This window comes from Oncorhynchus masou, chromosome 27 (assembly GCF_036934945.1).
Source record: "Oncorhynchus masou masou isolate Uvic2021 chromosome 27, UVic_Omas_1.1, whole genome shotgun sequence".
In the NCBI taxonomy this organism is placed as follows: domain Eukaryota; kingdom Metazoa; phylum Chordata; class Actinopteri; order Salmoniformes; family Salmonidae; genus Oncorhynchus; species Oncorhynchus masou.
In genome coordinates, this window is record NC_088238.1 from 11735139 (window position 1) to 11759539 (window position 24401).

The 24401-nt window shown below is 45.0% G+C and overlaps 1 protein-coding gene across 1 annotated transcript in view; it reads right to left on the bottom strand.

The window, feature by feature from the left end:
• Positions 1 to 13861: 13861 nt before the first annotated feature.
• Positions 13862 to 24401, bottom strand: part of LOC135516579 (oxysterol-binding protein-related protein 8-like) — a 32105-nt gene continuing 21565 nt past the window's right edge. Inside the window, exons 14-20 of the mRNA XM_064940928.1 lie at positions 20430 to 20566; positions 18065 to 18250; positions 17254 to 17410; positions 16629 to 16667; positions 16423 to 16528; positions 15462 to 15567; positions 13862 to 15303 (exon numbers count right to left, since the gene is read on the bottom strand). Of these exons, the coding sequence (XP_064797000.1) occupies positions 15168 to 15303; positions 15462 to 15567; positions 16423 to 16528; positions 16629 to 16667; positions 17254 to 17410; positions 18065 to 18250; positions 20430 to 20566 (867 nt within the window). The 3' untranslated portion in view covers positions 13862 to 15167. The remainder of the gene's footprint in view (positions 15304 to 15461; positions 15568 to 16422; positions 16529 to 16628; positions 16668 to 17253; positions 17411 to 18064; positions 18251 to 20429; positions 20567 to 24401) is intronic.

The following is a 24401-nucleotide window of genomic DNA, read 5'->3' on the forward strand; positions in this document are numbered from 1 at the left end:
TGGACAACACCCTGTCGTTCTCAACCAACATCATGGCGGTGGCCCGTTCCTGTAGGTTCATGCTCTACAACATCCGCAGAGTACGACCCTGCCTCACACAGGAAGCGGCGCAGGTCCTAATCCAGGCACTTGTCATCTCCCGTCTGGATTACTGCAACTCGCTGTTGGCTGGGCTCCCTGCCTGTGCCATTAAACCCCTACAACTCATCCAGAACGCCGCAGCCCGTCTGGTGTTCAACCTTCCCAAGTTCTCTCACGTCACCCCGCTCCTCCGCTCTCTCCACTGGCTTCCAGTTGAAGCTCGCATCCGCTACAAGACCATGGTGCTTGCCTACGGAGCTGTGAGGGGAACGGCACCGCAGTACCTCCAGGCTCTGATCAGGCCCTACACCCAAACAAGGGCACTGCGTTCATCCACCTCTGGCCTGCTCGCCTCCCTACCACTGAGGAAGTACAGTTCCCGCTCAGCCCAGTCAAAACTGTTCGCTGCTCTGGCCCCCCAATGGTGGAACAAACTCCCTTACGACGCCAGGACAGCGGAGTCAATCACCACCTTCCGGAGACACCTGAAACCCCACCTCTTCAAGGAATACCTAGGATAGGATAAGTAATCCTTCTCACCCCCTCCCCTTAAATGATTTAGATGCACTATTGTAAAGTGGCTGTTCCACTGGATGTCAGAAGGTGAATTCACCAATTTGTAAGTCACTCTGGATAAGAGCGTCTGCTAAATGACTTAAATGTAAAATGTAAATGTAAATGCAAAGGGATCTGTTCAAAGCAGTCTGCAGCCAAGGGGCGGCTGCTCCTCTCTAGACACAATCGGTAGATGATTGTCTGCAGACTGTGGGACGTCAAGGAGTCCATGAGAGGGAAACGATGGGGAGAAAGTAAAGATGAGGAGGAGAGGAGAACCCACAGCTCGTGACGAGGACCAAAAGATCCCTCAAAAGCTACCCCCAAGCCATAAAACTGCTGAACAATTAATAAAATTAAATTTACATTGACCCCCCCTTCCCTTTTCGTACACTGCTGCTTCTCGCTGTTTATTATCTATGCATAGTCACTTCACCCCCACCTACATATACAAATTACCTCAAAGATAACTCACTCACTGCAGTTATCACTGCATCACTACAGGGTAGACCTGGGGGTTATCACTACATCACTACAGGGTAGACCTGGGAGTTATCACTGCATCACTACAGGGTAGACCTGGGGGTTATCACTGCATCACTACAGGGTAGACCTGGGGGTTATCACTGCATCACTACAGGGTAGACCTGGGGGTTATCACTGCATCACTATAGGGTAGACCTGGGAGTTATCACTGCATCACTACAGGGTAGACCTGGGGGTTATCACTACATCACTACAGGGTAGACCTGGGAGTTATCACTGCATCACTACAGGGTAGACCTGGGGGTTATCACTGCATCACTACAGGGTAGACCTGGGGGATATCACTGCATCACTACAGGGTAGAGCTGTGAGTTATCACTGCATCACTACAGGGTAGACCTGGGGGATATCACTGCATCACTACAGGGTAGAGCTGTGAGTTATCACTGCATCACTACAGGGTAGAACTGGGAGTTATCACTGCATCACTACAGGGTAGAACTGGGAGTTATCACTGCATCACTACAGGGTAGAACTGGAAGTTATCACTGCATCACTACAGGGTTGAGCTGGGGGTTATCATTACATCACTACAGGGTAGAACTGGGGGATATCATTACATCACTACAGGGTTGAGCTGGGGGTTATCACTGCATCACCACAGGGGAAATAGATTGGCCTCCTCCTAGCATGTTTCCACCTTTGGGGACCCAGGACAGAGTCAAATGATGAGGGAGGAAGGGAGCAGTCAGGCTGTTGGTTGGTTGTCAGCGTGAGAAAAAGCTTCGTGAATCAATGGTTGGACAATGTCATGAACCCTACTATCCCGTCACTGTATCCTGGTGGCCAGATCTGTTGGTGCTTTAGCCAACTCCTCTGTTTGTCACAGCAACACACTCAAAAGAGGAGGTTGGCTAAAGCACAAACAGATCTGGCAACAAGGCTAACTGCATGATGGATAACTGTCGGGAAACGGGGCCATGCCTCCCAATATATATATATATATATATAAATATAAATATATACATATAAATATATACATATACATATATATATATATATATATATATATATAAATATATATATATAAATATATATATATACATATACATATACATATACATATATATATATATATACATCCACACACACACACACATATATACACACACATATATATACACACATATATATACACACATATATATACACACATTTATATACACACATATATATACACACATATATATATACACACATATATATATACACACATATATATACACACACACACACACACACACACACACACACACACACACACACACACACACACACACACACACACACACACACACACACACACACACATATATATATACGTATATAGATATATATATAGATATATACGTATATACATATATATACATACATATACATATATATACATACATATATATACATATATATATACATACCAAGTGTATATATATATATATATATATCTATATGTGTATATATGTATATAGTTAGTACACTACCCAGTGTGTATGGATAGTGTTAGTACACTACCCAGTGTGTATGGATAGTGTTAGTACACTACCCAGTGTGTATGGATAGTGTTAGTACACTACCCAGTGTGTATGGATAGTGTTAGTATACTACTCAGTGTGTATGGATAGTGTTAGCACACTACCCAGTGTGTGTGGATAGTGTTTGCACACTACCCAGTGTGTGTGTATGGATAGTGTTAGTATACTAACCAGTGTGTGTGTATGGTTAGTGTTAGTACACTACCCAGTGTGTGTGGATAGTGTTTGCACACTAACCAGTGTGTGTGTATGGTTAGTGTTAGTACACCATCCAGTGTGTGTGTATGGATAGTGTTAGTACACTACCCAGTGTGTGTGTATGGATACTAGAACTTTCATTATGCACACCTGTCCCCTATTCCCACTGATTAGTACTTGTATAAGTGTGCCCTTTGGTTTCCATTGGGCTGTCCATTATTGTCCCCATGTCTGCTGATGGTGTGAGTACCTGCATTGGTGCAGCTGTTATGCTGCGTGCTTTATATATTGTGTATTACGGGCATCGTCCCGTGGCGTTCAACAAGGTTTACCCTCGCTCTTTTGGTTGGGTACAGCCCAGTGTTTTTGTATATGTGTTTGTTTTGGTTGTATTAAAAACCCCTATTGTGTATTCCTCCGTCTGTCTCCAAAAGTAGTCAAAGACAAAGCATTTTCAAAATGCCCAAACCCCTAATGGGGTAAAATAAATCAACTAAATGTAATGTAACTAAAAGACACTGGTGTAACTGGGTTGAAGTTAGGGTCTCCTGCATGCCACAAGACTGAGAAAAAACCTAAGCCTTAGCTTGGGGAACTATTGCAAGTCTTCAGTTCTTAGGCAAGGCATCACTGGGGTGTCGTTCACCAAACCACCTCTGTTACATAAGGAAGTGCACTATCACTTTCTTTAATTTTAGCACTGCTAAACATTTAAATATACATTTACTGAATGTTTTCCACTGGCAGAGCAACACAAATGAAAGATGACATGAGAGAACAGGGAGACAACTGGATGCGACATACACACACCCCTCGTCTGTGTGACAGGTCTATCTTGGTGGGGCCAGAGAGCAAAAGTAAAATGAATAGATGAGGCGGTTCACTACCTGTACCCTGTCCAAAACAATAGGGCAGCAGTACGGTCCAGGGAGTCCCAAATGACACCCTATTCCCTCCTATTCTCCCTATGGGCCCTTGTCAAAAGTAGAACACTACAGTATATAGGGAAAAGGGTTCCATTTGGGACTCAGACCATCTGAGCCACAGAGATGTCATTTAAAAGGTGGATCTTAACACACTGTTTTTATTTATCCGAGCTGCCTCTCCTGTGCTCTGTTTACATGTGGGGGGAAATATACATCAGGTAACCTGAGATGATTAACATCAGGTAACCTGAGATGATTAACATCAGGTAACCTGAGATGATTAACATCAGGTAACCTGAGATGATTAACATCAGGTAACCTGAGATGATTAACATCAGGTAACCTGAGATGATTAACATCAGGTAACCTTAGATGGCAAACATCAGGTAACCTGAGATGATTAACATCAGGTAACCTGAGATGATTAACATCAGGTAACCTGAGATGATTAACATCAGGTAACCTGAGATGATTAACATCAGGTAACCTGAGATGATTAACATCAGGTAACCTTAGATGGCAAACATCAGGTAACCTGAGATGATTAACATCAGGTAACCTTAGATGGCAAACATCAGGTAACCTGAGATGATTAACATCAGGTAACCTGAGATGATTAACATCAGGTAACCTGAGATGATTAACATCAGGTAACCTGAGATGATTAACATCAGGTAACCTGAGATGATTAACATCAGGTAACCTTAGATGGCAAACATCAGGTAACCTGAGATGATTAACATCAGGTAACCTTAGATGGCAAACATCAGGTAACCTGAGATGATTAACATCAGGTAACCTGAGATGATTAACATCAGGTAACCTTAGATGGCAAACATCAGGTAACCTGAGATGATTAACATCAGGTAACCTTAGATGGCAAACATCAGGTAACCTTAGATGGCAAACATCAGGTAACCTTAGATGGCAAACATCAGGTAACCTGAGATGATAAACATCAGGTAACCTAAGATTATTAACATCAGGTAACCTAAGATAATAACATCAGGTAACCTAAGATGGCTAACATCAGGTAAGGGGGATACATTTTTAGAACAGAAAGTAACAATACCTAGGTTTCCCATTGAGGAAGAAATGTGTTATCTATTATTCAAAATACTTATCATTTGTTTTGTTTGTGGATAAAAAGCTAACAAGAGATGGGGAGTGGAGCTTATTGATATAACAGAAAGGTCTATGAGACAATACCGGTATAGAATGAGACAATACCGGTATAGAATGAGACGATACAGGTATCAGATGAGACAATACCGGTATAGAATGAGACGATACCGGTATAGAATGAGACGATACAGGTATAGAATGAGACGATACAGGTATCAGATGAGACAATACAGGTATAGAATGAGACGATACTGGTATTGAATGAGACGATACAGGCATAGAATGAGACGATACTGGTATAGAATGAGATGATACTGGTATAGAATGAGACGATACTGGTATAGAATGAGACGATACAGGTATAGAATGAGACGATACTGGTATAGAATGAGACGATACTGGTATAGAATGAGACGATACTGGTATAGAATGAGACGATACAGGTATAGAATGAGACGATACTGGTATAGAATGAGACGATACTGGTATAGAATGAGACGATACTGGTATAGAATGAGACGATACTGGTATAGAATGAGACGATACTGGTATAGAATGAGACGATACTGGTATAGAATGAGACGATACTGGTATAGAATGAGACGATTACAGGTATAGAATGAGCTCATCAGGTTTTGAAAGAAATGTTGAGCTTCAGAAGCAGCCCTTCATTGTGCCCACAGAGGGCTGAAACTGACTGAAACATATCCAGCTAATCAGTTTGCTTGCCAGAGAAGAATAGACCTGAATCCAACACATATTCTATGTCCCAAATGGTACACTCTCCCATAGGGATCTGTTGAAAGTAGTGCAGTCTATAGGGAATAGGGTGCCATTTGGGATGCACTTGCATACATAGTGAGCGGTGGTGTGAGTAAGTGCCAGTAGCTATACAGAGGGGATACCACCACGACACCACCCCATAGTTGTTCCTCTGGCTAAAAATAGCATCCGGCTCAATGAGATTTACAAAACATGCGGTCATCCAATGTAGGATTCCACTCATCAAACTTCACTGTAGGGGGGGGGAATAGAGATGCCCCTGTCAGGCAGAGAGAGAGAGAGAGAGAAAGAGAAGGGAGAGAGAGAGAGAGAGAGAGAGAGAGAGAGAGAGAAGGGAGAGAGAGAGAGAGAAGGGAGAGAGAAGGGAGAGAGAGAGAGAGAGAGAGAGAAGGGAGAGAGAGAGAGAAGGGAGAGAGAGAGAGAGAGAGAGAGAGAGAGAGAGAGAAAGGAAGGAAGGAAGGAGAGAGGAGTGCAGTGTGAGTGAGCTGACTATTTAGGAGTATGGTCTAGATATAACTGTCCGGCAGTCGCTGCATTGAATGCTCTGTGCATGTCTGTGGTGGGCCGGGGCAGGACTAGTAAAATGGAGTAATGCTGCGCTAATCCTGCTCTGAATGAGAGCCTCGCTGCAGCAATTCTTTTATGTGCTTGCGATCCCACAGGGGGATAAATACACTGCTGAGCCAGCTCCCCGCCCCAAACACCAACGCAAACGCTGCAGATTACCCCTCTCTCTTTTATGTTGGTTAAGGGCATTCCTGGCTTTGGAGGGAGAGGGGGGGAAAGGTAGAGAGGAAGGGGGAGGGCGCACCCCTGTCGAATGAGTCAATGGTATCAGGGGTCAGATACATAAAAGATGTGTGTGTGTGTGTGTACTGTATCCCAAAGTACTCTCCCAGCCTTTATATAGCCTTGTGTCCTTGTCGCCTGTCGTCTGTTGTGTGTTAATAAAAGGAAGAACGGTTGCGATGCACCATTACTTGAAAGCTCCAATTCTGCCTGTCCACTGCCAGGATGCTAGCTGGCAAGGAGGATGTTAGTGGAGAGTAGAAATGAGGAGGAGAGGGGGAGAGAGTAGATATTTGGAGCAGGGAAGAGGAGAGCAGGAAGGAGGAGAGGGAGTAGAGATGAGGAGGAGGGAGGAGGAAAGGAGGAAGGAGGAGGAGAGGGGGAGGGAGTAGAGATGAAGAGGAGAGAGGGAGGGATTAGAGATGAGGAGGAGAGAGGGAGGGAGTAGAGATGAAGAGGAGAGCATTACAGAATAAAAGGTGCTTCCCCATCTCCTTTCTTTTTTCCTGCCATGTCCTCCCTCTCTCTCTCCACCCCACGTCCTCCCTCCCTCCCTCTCTCCACCCCACGTCCTCTCTCCCTCACTCTCTCCACCCCACGTACTCTCTCCCTCACTCTCTCCACCCCACGTCCTCCCTCACTCTCTCCACCCCACGTCCTCCCTCACTCTCTCCACCCCACGTCCTCCCTCTCTCTCTCCACCCCACGTCCTCCCTCTCTCTCCACCCCACGTCCTCCCTCTCTCTCTCCACCCCACGTCCTCTCTCTCTCTCCACCCCACGTCCTCCCTCTCTCTCTCCACCCCACGTCCTCCCTCTCTCTCCACCCCACGTCCTCCCTCTCTCTCCACCCCACGTCCTCTCTCTCTCCACCCCACGTCCTCCCTCTCTCTCTCCACCCCACGTCCTCCCTCTCTCTCACCCCACGTCCTCCCTCTCTCTCTCACCCCACGTCCTCTCTCTCTCTCTCCACCCCACGTGGGAAAACAAGAGAATGCGGGTACTGAGGATGGATGTCATTGGCCTGCCAGGCAGCATATGTGGATAGGATGGCAGCAGCCTTGCGAGATGCCACCCTCGCACAGACAAGCACACACACACACACACACAGAGAGACAGAGAGAGAGAGAGAGAGAGAGAGAGAGAGAGAGAGAGAGAGAGAGAGAGAGAGAGAGAGAGAGAGAGAGAGAGAGAGAGAGAAGCAGCAGAGAGCTCTGCAGCCTTGAGCTGGCACGGTTGAGGAGCAGACAGGGGCGGGTAACTTAGCAACAGTGACACAGGCTACACCAGGACGTGTGAAATATGCCTAATATGGAGATTTGGTTGGTAAAGAGACAAGAAGAGAGCCCAAAATAAACTATTCTCTACGCACTGATTCAGACAATGACCAAGCTCAGTGTATCATGCAGGTACTGGATGTGGTTCGGTGACACGCACTCATGTGATTAGTAATCTTGCCAGAGATCTGAAGACTTGCATTAGCTTCCCAATATAATGACCAGGCCTTAGCTCCGTGGTCTAACAGTCTTGTGGTGCACAGGAGACCTGGGTTGAAAACCCAGAGGGACATGCAGACACATACTACACTATGAAAGTGACATGTCATTTTCTATGGAGTAACCTATTAGTCTTCAGAGACAAAACATTATAAAAGCCATCTGGCAGAAGTAAATTCATCCACAAACACAAATATTAGTTTATTTGCATCTTTAAATGACTGCGTTCTAACAAATTGCATGATATAATCGTCAAGCCTAATCAAAAGATTAGGTTACTGACTCTGGTAGAATGACTTTCACAGGATATCACCTGCTATACTAAAGAGGCAGCACTAAAGAGGCAGCAAAAGTACCAATTGCAATCAGCGTGAAACTGACACAGGCAGTACAGCAGTGGAAGACAATATGATCGCCTCCTTAATTCTATTCCCCAAACCCACGACGCCCCAGAGAGTCACTGTGGAATCAGAACCCTGGTACACCACAAAGAACCGGCAGCCATTTTAGTGGAAGTGTGAGAAGAGAGCCCGTAACTTGAGTGTAGTGCAGGTGCAGCCGTGCTTGGCTTCAGCCTCCATCTGAAATGATCACACCAACATCTGGCCCATTTTCAGCCTGGCAGCCTTTCCTCAGTCAAATAAAAGCCTAAATGTACACGGAGACAGTAGTGTACACGGAGACAGTGCACCCGTCCATTATCGAGAATATTTCCTCATTTGGAAAATATCACAGGCATTATAGCTGAGATTGAAAAGGACAGCCTTAACGAACCAATGAAAACTACTTCCTCAAATGACTCAGCATACGCTAAAGGGAAGCTCAAAGCTTCAGCGACAGCATCAGTTACCCCTGTTTGAATTTGATTACTGCATAATTCAGTGGGCATAGCTCTGAGCCCTACCGCCACTCAGTGCTCTATCAGCATGCATCCATCATTAGCCTTATCCACAGATCGGTTGGGCCTTTGTGAGTCATCCTCTGTGTCCCAAATGGCACCATATTCCCGAAGTAGTGCACTGTATAGGACAGTGTTCCATTTGGGATTCACCCATCATCACAGCCTGCCTAATCTGTCACAGGAGCCTTAAGTCACCCTGCCGAGGCTTCGAGGTGACACGTTTGAGTGAATAGGTTTTTTAGAGATGTGTTAATGGTGGTTAAACAACGGGGGGGATTGTACGCTACTTAGAACGGCCGAATACAAACTATGATGAATGAGTGGTCAAACGTTAGGACACCCCCACTCATTCAAGGGTTTTTCTTTATTTTCTACTATTTTCTACATTGTTTATCCTTTTAAGCATGGAAAAAATACAATTTCAGACAGATGTTTCAAATCCTTAACCCCGACTTGGACCACACACCCTCTCCACCAAATAGCAGACATGGGAAGCAAAATGGTGGTTGCTTTGCAACGCTTGCAGTTAGCCACCGATTCCTTCCAAACCACCCATTGTTGAGTTTGCAATTTCCGACTTGTTGAGTAATGTTTATGTCCAATGGCCGATGAGCAAGAATACCTTTTATTTATAATTTCTCTTCATATGACAAGGATTGAAAAGGATTTGCTAGTAGATTGTTGACGTGATTCATGATGACTGCTTGTCTAGCTTGTTTGCTAAGATTTTGAAAGTAACATCATTCCAAACAAAGCTGCGGTAGATATAACGTCCAATCAAAGCTGCGGTAGATATAACGTCCAATCAAAGCTGCGGTAGATATAACGTCCAATCAAAGCTGCGGTAGATATAACGTCCAATCAAAGCTGCGGTAGATATAACGTTATTTGACATTTTATCAGTGGCCAATGACCTTGAGCCTTCTTGGATGGGCACTTCTAATGTAAATCTATGGCAGCACCCAAGGGGACTTGAACTGCTTGGCTCTCTCTTTAACGATTCTGCGGTTACGTAGTGTCCCCATGAGTGACAGAACACTGAGCCAATCACGGCGCCACGAGACAAGATTACCAACGCCTATTCCGCTGGCTGTCCCTCCACCACAGAAAGCACTGTGCTAGGCTGAAACACCTGCATTTGGAGCTGCCTTACTCAAGAGAGAGCATGTTTGTACTAGTTTCTTCTTTTACATTGCTTGCAAACTGATATGTGACATGAATTAATGCGAAAATAACATGCAAAACAGGCACAACAAAATAATAATTTGTAGCTCAACAGGTGGGGCTCAAAACCCCCACCTGCCCTGAATGACGGGTCACCACTGGTCCTAATACTCCTGAAGTGGCTTCCTTTTCTGGTGTCCTTGCCTTCACCACAGCCGAGAGGGGAGGGGTCTCTTTAGGGTTTCACCATAGTGCTGGCACCTGACAGGTCAAGTCATTAGTGTTTGTGAAGGAAAGATGAAAATGAAGACAGGAAGCTAGTGTATTTTATTGGGACATGGCCAGCCAGATGCTGGAATGGGAGCTAGCCACCGGTCTCTTAACTTCATGCTAGATGGGGACTGTGTGTGTACATATATTTGTTATCTTTCTTATACTGAAGTTGCACTTCATTGAGCTTGTCTGGTGCAACAGAACCAATGGAATAGTCCCAAAAGTGCAACCCTTCCCATCTGGCACCCAAAGCAGGTTAAAGGAAGTACCTGCTACTACACGTGTTGATATGCACTTCAAAGGATCTTATAACGGTTTGTTTTTTATCACCATGATGTTTTTATAACTGCATTTTCTATTTATATTGATGTGTGTATTTTCTGTAATTCAGGTCTTATCTGAAAAAGAGACCATGGTCTCAGTATGACTCTATGATAAAATGAAGGTTAAATACACATAAATACACTTGGACCTGAGTGAATAGTTGTTGAAGTTGTGTCTGACCTATAATCATCTCAGGCAAACGCAATGATGAATACATGTCTAGAGGTGGGTTACGCCAGGCAATGCCAATGGTCTGAGCAGTTTTAACTGTGCCCTCTAGTGACGACAGCCATCTGTTACATGGATATCCAGAAAGGTGTTCTAGCAGTTTCCACAGAACTCCTGTCTACAGAGGATGGATATCCCATTTGGCGGAGGGATACCCCATTTGGCGGAGGGATACCCCATTTGGCGGATGGATATCCCATTTGGCGGATGGATATCTCATTTGGAGGATTTGGAGGATGGATATCCCATTTGGCGGATGGATATCCCATTTGGAGGATGGATATCCCATTTGGAGCATTTGGAGGATGGATATCCCATTTGGAGGATGGATATCCCATTTGGAGGATGGATATCCCATTTGGAGCATTTGGAGGATGGATATCCCATTTGGCGGATGGATATCCCATTTGGAGGATGGATATCCCATTTGGAGCATTTGGCGGATGGATATCCCATTTGGAGGATGGATATCCCATTTGGAGCATTTGGAGGATGGATATCCCATTTGGAGGATTTGGAGGATGGATATCCCATTTGGCGGATGGATATCCCATTTGGAGCATTTGGAGGATGGATATCCCATTTGGAGGATGGATATCCCATTTGGAGGATGGATATCCCATTTGGCGGATGGATATCCCATTTGGAGCATTTGGAGGATGGATATCCCATTTGGAGGATGGATATCCCATTTGGAGGATGGATATCCCATTTGGCGGATGGATATCCCATTTGGAGCATTTGGAGGATGGATATCCCATTTGGAGGATGGATATCCCATTTGGCGGATGGATATCCCATTTGGAGGATGGATATCCCATTTGGCGGATGGATATCCCATTTGGAGCATTTGGAGGATGGATATCCCATTTGGATGGATGATGGATATCCCATTTGGAGCATTTGGAGGATGGATGGATGGATATCCCATTTGGAGGATGGATATCCCATTTGGCGGATGGATATCCCATTTGGAGCATTTGGAGGATGGATATCCCATTTGGAGGATGGATATCCCATTTGGCGGATGGATATCCCATTTGGAGGATGGATATCCCATTTGGCGGATGGATATCCCATTTGGAGCATTTGGAGGATGGATATCCCATTTGGCGGATGGATATCCCATTTGGCGGATGGATATCCCATTTGGCTTCCAGGCGAAAATAACACAGCAAGGAAACAGAAGCAGAACAAACACAGTAATAAAAACCCTAAATACATTTTCTGTTCTCACGATAATTATCTCAGTCATCCTCCCTCCCACCCTTTGTCCAACAGCGATCCTAGAGTTGTAATAGGTCATTATGTTTTGTCCCTGTTGGGATCTGTTACCACAACACTAGTTCATCAGGTTCACAGACTACAGTACATGGTCTATTACAGATTATAAACTGGGTGGTTCGAGCCCTGAATGCTGATTGGCTGATAGCCATGGTATATCAGACCATATACCAAGGGTATTAAAAAAACATTTATTTACTGCTCTAATTACATTGGTAACCAGTTTTTAATAGCAATAAGGTACTTTGGGGGTTTGTGGTATATGGCCAATATATCAGGGCTAAGGGCTGAATCCAGGCACTCTGTGTTGCGTCGTGCTTAAGAACAGCCCTTAGTCGTGTTACTTTGGCCATATGCAACACACCCCGTACCTTATTGCTTAAACATATCATCCCTCAAATTAGTTCACCAAAGTGTGTCTTTATAGCTGACCAGGCAATATAGTTCACTGACTAGAGGTTATATAGTTGATTGGCCCCATACAGACAAGACAATAAAGACGTAATTTTGATTTTATTTGGGGATGTGGCAACATAACTTTCAGGAAGGTGTTAATGTCATACAAATACATACCAGAGAGACCAGGGATGTCCTGGTACAGAGAGACCAGCGGTGTCCTGGTACAGAGAGACCAGGGATGTCCTGGTACAGAGAGACCAGCGGTGTCCTGGTACAGAGAGACCAGGGATGTCCTGGTACAGAGAGACCAGGGGTGTCCTGGTACAGAGAGACCAGGGGTGTCCTGGTACAGAGAGACCAGGGGTGTCCAGATGCAGAGAGACCAGGGATGTCCTGGTACAGAGGGATCAGGGGTGTCCTGGTACAGAGAGACCAGGGGTAGGTCCCAAATAGCACCCTATTCTCTATATGGTACACTACATGTATTTTAGGGCTCTGGTCAAAAGTAGGACACTATTTTGGGAATAGGGTGCCATTTGGGATGCAAAAAAGGTAATTTGACAATGAACTCAAGTCATCGAGGGGTGACCGCAAAACGACATGGAACAGAATCATATCAGCGGTATCGTCTGTATAAATCAACACTGAAAAGTGAGGAAAAACAAAACAATGGAGCAAGCAAAAATGTGCCACATAGAAAACAAAAAACAGAAAGTGATTTTCAATATAATACAACACAATGAACAATGACAAGGAAGAGGAGCCATGTTGTTCCCCTGGTTTTGGTGCCTTGTGAAGAGAGAGAGAGGGAGAGAAAGAAAGAGAGGAAATATGGAGAGATGATTCGGAGAGATAACCTCCTCTCTCCAAGTGGCAGGAATCAGCTTCCAGAATTCCCACGGCAGCGTAACCACAGCAACGCTGGGAGGGGCCAAGCAGGACTCTTCTCTAAGGCTTGATATGGCACGACCACTCCAAAACACTGGCTATTGCTCGCCCTTACACTTCTACAGGACCCCTACCTACTCTCTCACTGTCCCCACCCTCCCAATCACTACCCCCCCGTTAGCCCCAAACATCCATCCACCCACCAAACCCCCATCCTCACCCCATTCCTAAACTCCGTTAGCGCCCCCCAAAACCCCAGTCCCACCTCTAACCTCCCCATTAAGCCTCAAACTTCCACCCACCCCCCAAACTTTCAGCCCCACCCATCTCAATACCTATCCCCCCATTAGCCCCACCCCCAAACCCCCCACTCTAGAAGGCACTGGTGTTATTTTCTTGTGACCACATTCTAAACGTCTGGTTTGGATGAGTGAACGACAGTGACGAGGCCATGATGACAGACACACACAGAGTGGGCAGCCCACAGAGACACCGAGGTAATGGGGTATTGATAATGGCAGACTGGCTTGTTCCACAGAGGGTCTTGTCTGTGTGAAAGAACAGCTCTTTAGGAAAGAACACAACTGCTATGAGTGAGTCAGTCCGTTAGCTATGTACACAGGAAGTGAACTGACGGCCTACACTACACCTGAAACACTGCATCTGGCAGGTTTTCACTACATCTAGTTGATTTCTGACTGGCTGACAATGCTGAGTTACTACTGTACAAAAGTCTATGAACAGCCTCCCCACTGGGGACTCTACTGTCCACTAGGTGTCATCGTCATGTTTACACACTATCGGGCAAGTGATCAGCTGAACATTCATCCTACCTGTACATGTTAACCACACAGCAACAATTCATGTCAAGCATCTAGTTTATACAATTGACCTTGTCTACAAATTTGAGTGGAACGATTCAAATCGATTGATTACAATTACTTTCCTTTGTTTGCCGATTAACCGTCAAGCTAGGAAGCTCGAGCCTTGTCAAAGCTTCAAAAGAACGTCACATATATTGGACCGCTTAAATCTGTTCTTCTCCCTTCTCGTATATTTTTTAACTAGAGGTTCTACTCACAAAGGACATACCAAAAAAACAAAACAAATGAACAGTCTTTAAAAAAAATAATTGAATGAAAGTAATTTTTCTTCAAAAGTCTCAGTGTAAAATGTTCCCTGTTGTTGGGGAGGCGGGTGAAATGGGGGCAATGTGAAATGCAAGGAGCGGTGTCCGTTAGCAAAATTAAAAATGGCCGCCAGATGTCAATGCCTTCTCCAAGGCCCAGTTGACGACATCATGACGCCGGCTAAGGCCGAACACTGACCTCAACTTCCCTTCAGTCCTGGCCGGTGCCACTCCCCCTTTCAAAATACATGGATCTTTAAACAGGTACAAATAAATAGAAATTAAAAACTATTTCAGTTTTTTTGAGGAGCCTCTTTCAGGAATGCTTGCTTTGGAGACGTGTGTGTGACAATGGTGGCCCATCTGAGGACAGTGGGGCAGGGTCAACTCAGTAGAGAGAGAGAGAGAGAAGGTTGAGGCAGAGCTACTGGGTGCTCTTGAAGTTCATTCACTTCCAGACGGTTTCTCCTCCTTAGCCTGGACAAACCCCCCATCAGTCCTGTCTGTCTCTCTCCATCGGTGTCTCTCTCTGTCAGTCTGTCGGCTGCTACTTGAACAGGAAGTTGATGAAGACCTGAAGGAGGATGAGGAGGATGATGATGGCGTAGTCGCGCTGCTGCAGGAATCCGCCCTCCGCTGCCGCCTGGCCCACTGTCGTTCGGGAGCGCAGCACACCGATGCTCCTGGAGATGTAGGCACACACACGCAGACAGTCAGTGAGGGCTCAGTCACAGGAATTATATGCACAACCACAAACTCATCATGCATAAGTTGGGAACAATTGAATCCTCACTCACTCAAAGACCACACGCACACACACTCATGTTTGAACGACCCTCACTTGTAAATGTTCTCCTGTGTCTTCTTTATAGAATCAATGGCACTTTGAAGTTCACTAAGGTCTGGGCCCTTTTTCCTTAACCGGCTACTGTGCTTGCTTTTGTGTCCTGAAATGCACAAACAGCAACAATCAGCTGGAACAAAGAGTCAATACAAATGTTATAGTAAATGTCCAGTGAAAATGTCACTTTTAAAAGTACATTATATGTTAACTTATACCAAAATAATGTTGTTGACTCTGCCTATAGTCGTATTGGAGGGAGAAAAACACTTTGAAAACCTCCAACTTGCATCTCAAAAAGACATGCTATTGCTTGCCATTTCCTCAGAGTATGATGTCATACTCCTGAGGGGGATGAGCTGACCAATCAGCGGTCTTCTCTCTCTATTGACTATTCTTTATGACTGGTATACGCCCACACCATTGTGCTGTTGGGGTGTATGAGTGTGCATATGTGGAGGGGTGTATGAGTGTATATGTAGGGGGGGGGGCTGTATGAGTGTGTATGTGTGTGTGTGTGTGTGTGGGGGGGGGGTGTATGAGTGTATATGTGTGTGTGGGGGTGTATGAGTGTGTATATGTGGGGGTGTATGAGTGTGTATGTGTGTGGGGGGGTGTATGAGTCTGTATGTGTATGTGGGGGTGTGTATGAGTCTGTATGTGTATGTGGAGGGGGGTATGAGTGTGTATGTGTGTGGGGGGGTGTATGAGTCTGTATGTGTATATGGGGGGGTGTATGAGTGTGTATATGTGGGGGGGGATGTATGAGTGTGTATGTGTGTGTATGTGTGAGGGGTGTATGAGTGTGTGGGGTGGGTGTATGAGTGTGGGTGGGGGTGTATGAGTGTGTGTGTGGGTGGGGGTGTATGAGGGGTGGGTCGTTGTGTTGCAGCATTGGGATTGTATGTATATTAATGTGAGTGGTATTGTAATATTGTTGGTATGTGTGTGTGAGACGTACGCTCGCTGCCGGAGGAGTCCTGGCGGTCAGGTTCTGGGGAGGAGCAGCCACTCTCAGGTTTCTTGGGCTTGTCACTGTGCTTGTGCTTTCTTTTGGTCCCTGTTACCTACACACACCAATGACACATACATCAACACAGAGCCACACACACCAGCCACCAAATCAACACACACCACAGAGAAGACGACAAAACCAAATATACCTACACAAAAACACTCACGCACCGCACACACACGCTTGTACACCTACGAACAAACACACAGAAACTACGTAAATAGCTGCAATTAGGAACAAAACACAGACACAAATGCACACACACACGCACGCACGCACACACACGCACACACAATAACACTTACATCACATGCTAATCAGTAGCACAGCAATATGAGGCATGCGAGCGTGCCAATCGGCCACATCCAGTGAAACTCCAAAAACAACCAACACAGTCAGTTGCAACTAAAATTAAACTAACCAACCAAATGAACTAACCAACCAAGCACCTATTAAAGCACTCGGAGAAATCAACAACCAGCCTTCTTAAAAACGAAAACAGAATGATCCAGAAATCATCTAAAACATGACAACAACCAACATGGCGGTAGGTGGTGGGGAAACAGTCAAAACAATGGCTGTACGAGACAACAGGCTGGGCGGCGTGGCCCACATGGAACAGAAGCAGCCACAGGCGATGGTTGTGAATGGAGCTGGAGAAGACTTTTAGAGCAAGCTGCAGTGGTGGCTGGTGACAAACTGAAGTGGAGGAGGTGGTGAAAAAAATCAAGAAGTAGAAAAACAACTCAGGGAGCGCTGTTCGGTTGGCCAACCTACCTGGCACTTGCAATTGCCATCCCTCCTGGGGCCCTGGTTACTGAGACTAATTACACTGGCAGAACGTACCATAGGGGTGCGATGCCGCACTTTAGTCTGGATCCAGCCGTCTTTCTCAAACTGAATCATATCATTCAGCGGATCCCACGGCCGGGTGCTGTGGACACACACACACACACACACACACACACACACACACACACACACACACACACACACACACACACACACACACACACACACACACACACACACACACACACACACACACACACACACACAGAGAACATTACATAAGCAGATATTACAGTCTGTTGGTAATGTTATACCAACATGTTGTTGTAACACCAGGTCCATCCATTAGGTGTCACAATTCTCCTGTTGATCAGGTCTGGGGTCAGTTCAGATGCAGAGACTTGACATACAGTACATACAAGGTTTTGATGCTACTTCTTGGTCGTCATAGTAATGGAAGCATTGGCAAACTAATACAGTCTAACATCTCTATAAACATTAAAAATAACCTCAAGTTATTCCTGGCTCTGCCTGTCAATAGAGAATTTAGTTACATAACATCTCCACTAGATGGCTCCTCTCCTTTAATATATCAAGCTCCCAGACAGACATCAAAGGTCAGTCTCACATTTCACCCACTCATGGCTAACATACAAATACGAGGGAGATAAGCTGATCCTAGAACTGTAACTTCCACTCAACTTCAACTAACGGGTCATGTACCCTATATAGTGCACTACTTTAGACCAGAGCCCTATGGGGAATAGAGTGTGTGAATTGGAGATAAGAAACTCACTCGGCATATCTGTAATGCCACTCTCCGGTGACAGGGTCCTGTTCAAAGAGCCCGGGCGCCCAGTCCTCACACTTGGCCTTGCGCTCGCGGGTTGACTTCCTCTGAGCCTCCTCCAGGATAAACTTCTCATTGGTGGCCTCTGTCTGGTCCTTGTTGTTGATGGCCCTCGTTACATGCTGCCATAACCTGGGAGGACGGAGAGAGAGACAGAGAGAGAGGGAGAGAGAGGGGGGAGATATATATATTTAGAGAGAGAGATAGAAATATATATAGAGAGATATAGAGATATGGATATATATATATATATATATAGAGAGAGATATATATACAGTGGGGCAAAAAACTATTTAGTCAGCCACCACTTGTGCAAGTTCTCCCACTTAAAAAGATGAGAGAGGTACACTTCAACTATGACAGACAAAATGAGAAAAAATTTTCCAGAAAATCACATTGTAAGATTTTTAATTAATTGATTTGCAAATGATGATGGAAAATAAGTATTTGGTCAATAACAAAAGTTTATCTCAATACTTTGTTATATACCCTTTGTTGGCAATGACAGAGGTCAAACGTTTTCTGTAAGTCTTCACAAGGTTTTCACACACTGTTGCTGGTATTTTGGCCCATTCCTCCATGCAGATCTCCTCTAGAGCAGTGATGTTTTGGGGCTGTTGCTGGGCAACACAGACTTTCAACTCCCTCCAAAGATTTTCTATGGGGTTGAGATCTGGAGACTGGCTAGGCCACTCCAGGACCTTGAAATGCTTCTTATGAAGCCACTCCTTCATTGCCCGGGCGGTGTGTGTGGGATCATTGTCATGCTGAAAGACCCAGCCACGTTTCATCTTCAATGCCCTTGCTGTGGTTTTCACTCAAAATCTCACGATACATGGCCCCATTCATTCTTTCCTTTACACGGATCAGTCGTCCTGGTCCCTTTGCAGAAAAACAGCCCCAAAGCATGATGTTTCCATCCCCATGCTTCACAGTAGGTATGGTGTTCTTTGGATGCAACTCAGCATTCTTTGTCCTCCAAACACGACGAGTTGAGTTTTTACCAAAAAGTTATATTTTGGTTTCATCTGACCATATGACATTCTCCCAATCTTCTTCTGGATCATCCAAATGCTTTCTAGCAAACTTCAGACGGGCCTGGACATGTACTGGCTTAAGCAGGGGACACGTCTGGCACTGCAGGATTTGAGTCCCTGGCGGCGTAGTGTGTTACTGATGGTAGGCTTTGTTACTTTGGTCCCAGCTCTCTGCAGGTCATTCACTAGGTCCCCCCGTGTGGTTCTGGGATTTTTGCTCACCGTTCTTGTGATCATTTTGACCCCACGGGGTGAGATCTTGCGTGGAGCCCCAGATTGAGGGAGATTATCAGTGGTCTTGTATGTCTCCCATTTCCTAATAATTGCTCCCACAGTTGATTTCTTCAAACCAAGCTGCTTACCTATTGCAGATTCAGTCTTCCCAGCCTGGTGCAGGTCTACAATTTTGTTTCTGGTGTCGTTTGACGGCTCTTTGGTCTTGGCCATAGTGGAGTTTGGAGTGTGACTGTTTGAGGTTGTGGACAGGTGTCTTTTATATTGATAAGTTCAAACAGGTGCCATTAATACAGGTAACGAGTGGAGGACAGAGGATCCTCTTAAAGAAGAAGTTACAGGTCTGTAAGAGTCAGAAATCTTGCTTGTTTGTAGGTGACCAAATACGTATTTTCCACCATAATTTGCAAATAAATTCATTAAAAATCCTATAATGTGATTTTCTGGATTTTTTTCTCTCATTTTGTCTGTCATAGTTGAAGTGTACCTATGATGAAAATTACAGGCCTCTCTCATCTTTTTAAGTGGGAGAACTTGCACAATTGGTGGCTGACTAAATACTTTTTTGCCCCACTGTATATATAGAGAGAGGGAGGGAATGAGATGATGAGGGGAGAGAGGAGGAATAAAGATCCAACGAGGGGAAGGAACGAGATGAGGGGAGGGAGGAGGAATAAAAAGCCAACGAGGGGAAGGAATGAGATGAGGGAGGGAGGAGGAATAAAGAGCCAACGAGGGGAAGGAATGAGATGAGGGGAGGAGGAATAAAGAGCCAACGAGGGGAAGGAATGAGATGAGGGGAGGGAGGAGGAATAAAGAGCTAACGAGGGGAAGGAATGAGATGATGGGAGGGAGGAGGAATAAAGAGCCAACGAGGGGAAGGAATGAGATGAGGGGAGGAGGAATAAAGAGCCAACGAGGGGAAGGAATGAGATGAGGGGAGGGAGGGAGGAGGAATAAAGAGCCAACGAGGGGAAGGAATGAGATGATGAGGAGGAATAAAGAGGAGGAGTGAAAGAAAAGAGTGTGTCTCTTCATACCTCTCAGACTCATAGTCTCCCTGGTCCTCAGGAGGCACGGTGCAGCGGGTCAGCCTGCTCTGACGCAGCTCTGCAGTGGGGTTCCAAAACGTATCCACCACCCCGGTCTTCTTATCGTTGATGAAGATTTCACTGTCCTGGAGGAGCCAGACACACAGGAAGACCCAGTTAACACAGTTAGCCCCCCCACACACACGTTCAGACAAAAAAACATTAAATGAGAAAAAACATCTACACACCAAGCAGACAAATGTTCAATCACTCACCAAATTGTCTGACATCCTGTTATCTGCCAACAACCACTGCTTCTTATTAGACACAAAGTGCTCCATCACCCTGACTTCCCAAAACAACCTGGCTGTGTGCCCTGGTCAAACGTAGTGAACTATATGGGAATAGGGTGCCTTTATGGGATGGAGGCAGTGGTACTGATGTTTAGGTACAGCTAATCTGACTGCTGAGCCAACTCAGACAGTCCTCCTAAACAGGCTGAGAGAGCTGTATTGACCGATCTGAGGACATGGCTAACACACACACACACACACACACACACACACACACGCACGAACACACACACAGTTGTTATTCCCCAGAACCCGATGACACTAATGGCATAGAGCTGGCCGGGGTAATTACCCAGAAAGCCAGGAGAAGGTGTGAGATAGAATGACTGAGGTGATAGTTATGCAGAGGAGTGGTTTAGGTAATTTCCAATTTCCATTTCAAGGCAATACATTTCTTGGCAATCGCTAGCAATATTTCTGTTAGCTTTATAGTATGGTTTTGCCTAAGATTGGTGTTAGTAAAGTTACCCAGTAGACAGACCTCCGGGTCTAAAGGGAATGCAACCCCGTGAATTGAGGATATGGTATCGCGTACCCCCTGCCAGAAACCGTGTAGTTTTGAACACTGCCAAGTGGAATGGAGGAATGTTCCTTCATCTGAGCCACATCTAAAACATAGGGAGGAGATATCTGGGTTGAACCTGTGCAGTCTCGATGGGGTGATATAGAGCTGATGGAGGAAATGAAACTGGATCAGTCTGTATCTGGAGTTCAATGTGGATGTAACCCCATCCCTGCATAGGTCACTCCATAGATCCTCATCAAGATCAATACCCAGATCTTTCTAAGTCTGGGTTTATCTAGCCCAGGCAGTGTTTGTCCTGACATAAGAGCATCGTAAACACGGGAAATGGTCTTGAACAGTGGTTGGTCTGCATGGCAGAGTTGTTCAATAGGTGACATCTTAGGTAGGTTCCATTGTCCCTTGAGAGTCACCCCAATAAAGTTTCGTAGTTGTAGGTAGCTAAAGAAGTCCCTGTTAGGCAAGTGGTATTTCTGTTTCAGCTGATCAAAAGACATAAGAACTCCCTCCTCGTAACAATGTTCCAGAAGAGTGATCCCCTTATCAGACCATGGTCTAAAGTTACTATTCTGGAAAACATAGGGATCAATCTATTGTTCCATAAAGGGGTTTTAGGGGAAAGAAATCCCCCTCGTCCGAACAGCTCATGCAGTTTGCACCATGCCAGGACAGAATGTATGATTAAAGGGTTGTCTGTGATGGTTTTTATAGATTTTCTGTCCCATTTGTAAAACAAATCTGCCCCAGTGTCATCATTTACCTCAAGCTTTTCAATGTTCAACCATGAGGGAGAGGGACCCTTGTCAAACCTCTGAGCCAGGAACCTAGACTGTGTAGCCCAGTAGTACATTCTAAAATTGGGGAGGTTTAAGCCCCCTTGACTGTAATCACGGGTCAGTTTATCCAGGCCAACCCTAGGGGTTTTGCCGTGCCAGATAAACCAGCTTGTCAGCTTGTCGAGAGAGGAAAAAAATGCTGCAGGAACAGGGATAGGGGGAGATTGAAACAGATATAGAAACCTGGGCAGGACATTCATTTTAATTACATTGATTCTACCCAGTAGAGTGAGAGGTAAGTCCATCCATTTACAAAGGTCAACCTTCACCTTTTGCAACAAACTGGCCAGATTGAGTTTATAAAGGTTGTTCAGATTACCATCCACCATTATGCCCAAATATGTGAAGCCCATAGGCGACCATCTAAAAGGAAACTTGTGCTTGATGGTATGATGGTCAAAGACAGACAACGGTAAGATTTCGCTTTTATCAAGATTGACCTTATATCCAGAGAAAGAACTATAACACTGTAGTAGGATCTGCAAGTGAGAGAGGGAGTGTTCTGGGTTTGTTAGAAATAAGACAAGGTCGTCCGCAAAGAGTGATAATTCATGGGTATGGGGGCCCACCTCAAATCCATGTATGTCAGGGCACGTTCTAATAGCCTCAGCCAACTGTTCGATGGCGAGGGCAAAGAGGTGGGGGCTAATTGGGCAACATTGTCTGTTCCCCCTATAAAGAGGAAAGAGGAGGAAGTAATCCCATTGGTAGCAATCCTAGCTTTAGGAGATTTGTAGAGTGATTTTATCAAATTTACAAACACGGTACCTAAACCGAACTTTTCCAAGACGCGAAAGAGGTATGGCCATTCAACCCTATCAAAGGCCTTTCAGCGTCGAGGGAGACTGCGACACTAGGTATTTTGTTTTTGTTAGCAAGGTGAATTATATCAAAGAACCTTCTGAGATTGTTGGAGGACAATCTATTAATTATGAAGCCAGTCTGATCTGGGTTGACCAACAGGGAAGACTCCAGTCTCTTAGATAGCAACACTGACCCCATTTATCTGTCTGTCAGTCTGTGTCTGGCTGTCTGTCAGTCCGTTTGTGCCTGTCAGTCTGTCAGTCTGTCAGTTTCTGTCTGTCGTCTGTCAGTCGGTGCCCGTCTGTCTGAGGCCTGTCAGTCTGTGCCTGTCTTGATTATGATGTCTGTCTGAGGCCCAGCTTGAGAACACAGTATTAAAGATATACTGGATCACAGCAAACTACCAGATATTATGATATACCCAAATAACAAAATATAGATGATTATGATATACTGTGTGCGCAGCCTGTCACCATGACAAACTACCAGATATTATGATATACTGTGTATGCAGCCTGTCACCATGACAAACTAACAGATATTATGATATACTGTGTACGCAGCCTGTCACCATGACAAACTACCAGATATTATGATATACTGTGTATGCAGCCTGTCACCATGACAAACTACCAGATATTATGATATACTGTGTACGCAGCCTGTCACCCTGACAAACTAACAGATATTATGATATACTGTGTACGCAGCCTGTCACCATGACAAACTAACAGATATTATGATATACTGTGTACGCAGCCTGTCACCATGACAAACTAACAGATATTATGATATACTGTGTACGCACCAAGACAAACTAACAGATATTATGACCTGTCACCATGACAAACTAACAGATATTATGATATACTGTGTACGCAGCCTGTCACCATGACAAACTAACAGATATTATGATATACTGTGTACGCAGCCTGTCACCATGACAAACTAACAGATATTATGATATACTGTGTACGCAGCCTGTCACCATGACAAACTAACAGATATTATGATATACTGTGTACGCCTGTCACCATGACCTGTCACCATGACAAACTAACAGATATTATGATATACTGTGTACGCCTGTCACCATGACAAACTAACAGATATTATGACATACTGTGTACGCAGCCTGTCACCATGACAAACTAACAGATATTATGATATACTGTGTATGCAGCCTGTCACCATGACAAACTAACAGATATTATGATATACTGTGTACGCAGCCTGTCACCATGACAAACTAACAGATATTATGATATACTGTGTATGCAGCCTGTCACCATGACAAACTAACAGATATTATGATATACTGTGTACGCAGCCTGTCACCATGACAAACTAACAGATATTATGATATACTGTGTACGCAGCCTGTCACCATGACAAACTAACAGATATTATGATATACTGTGTATGCAGCCTGTCACCATGACAAACTAACAGATATTATGACATA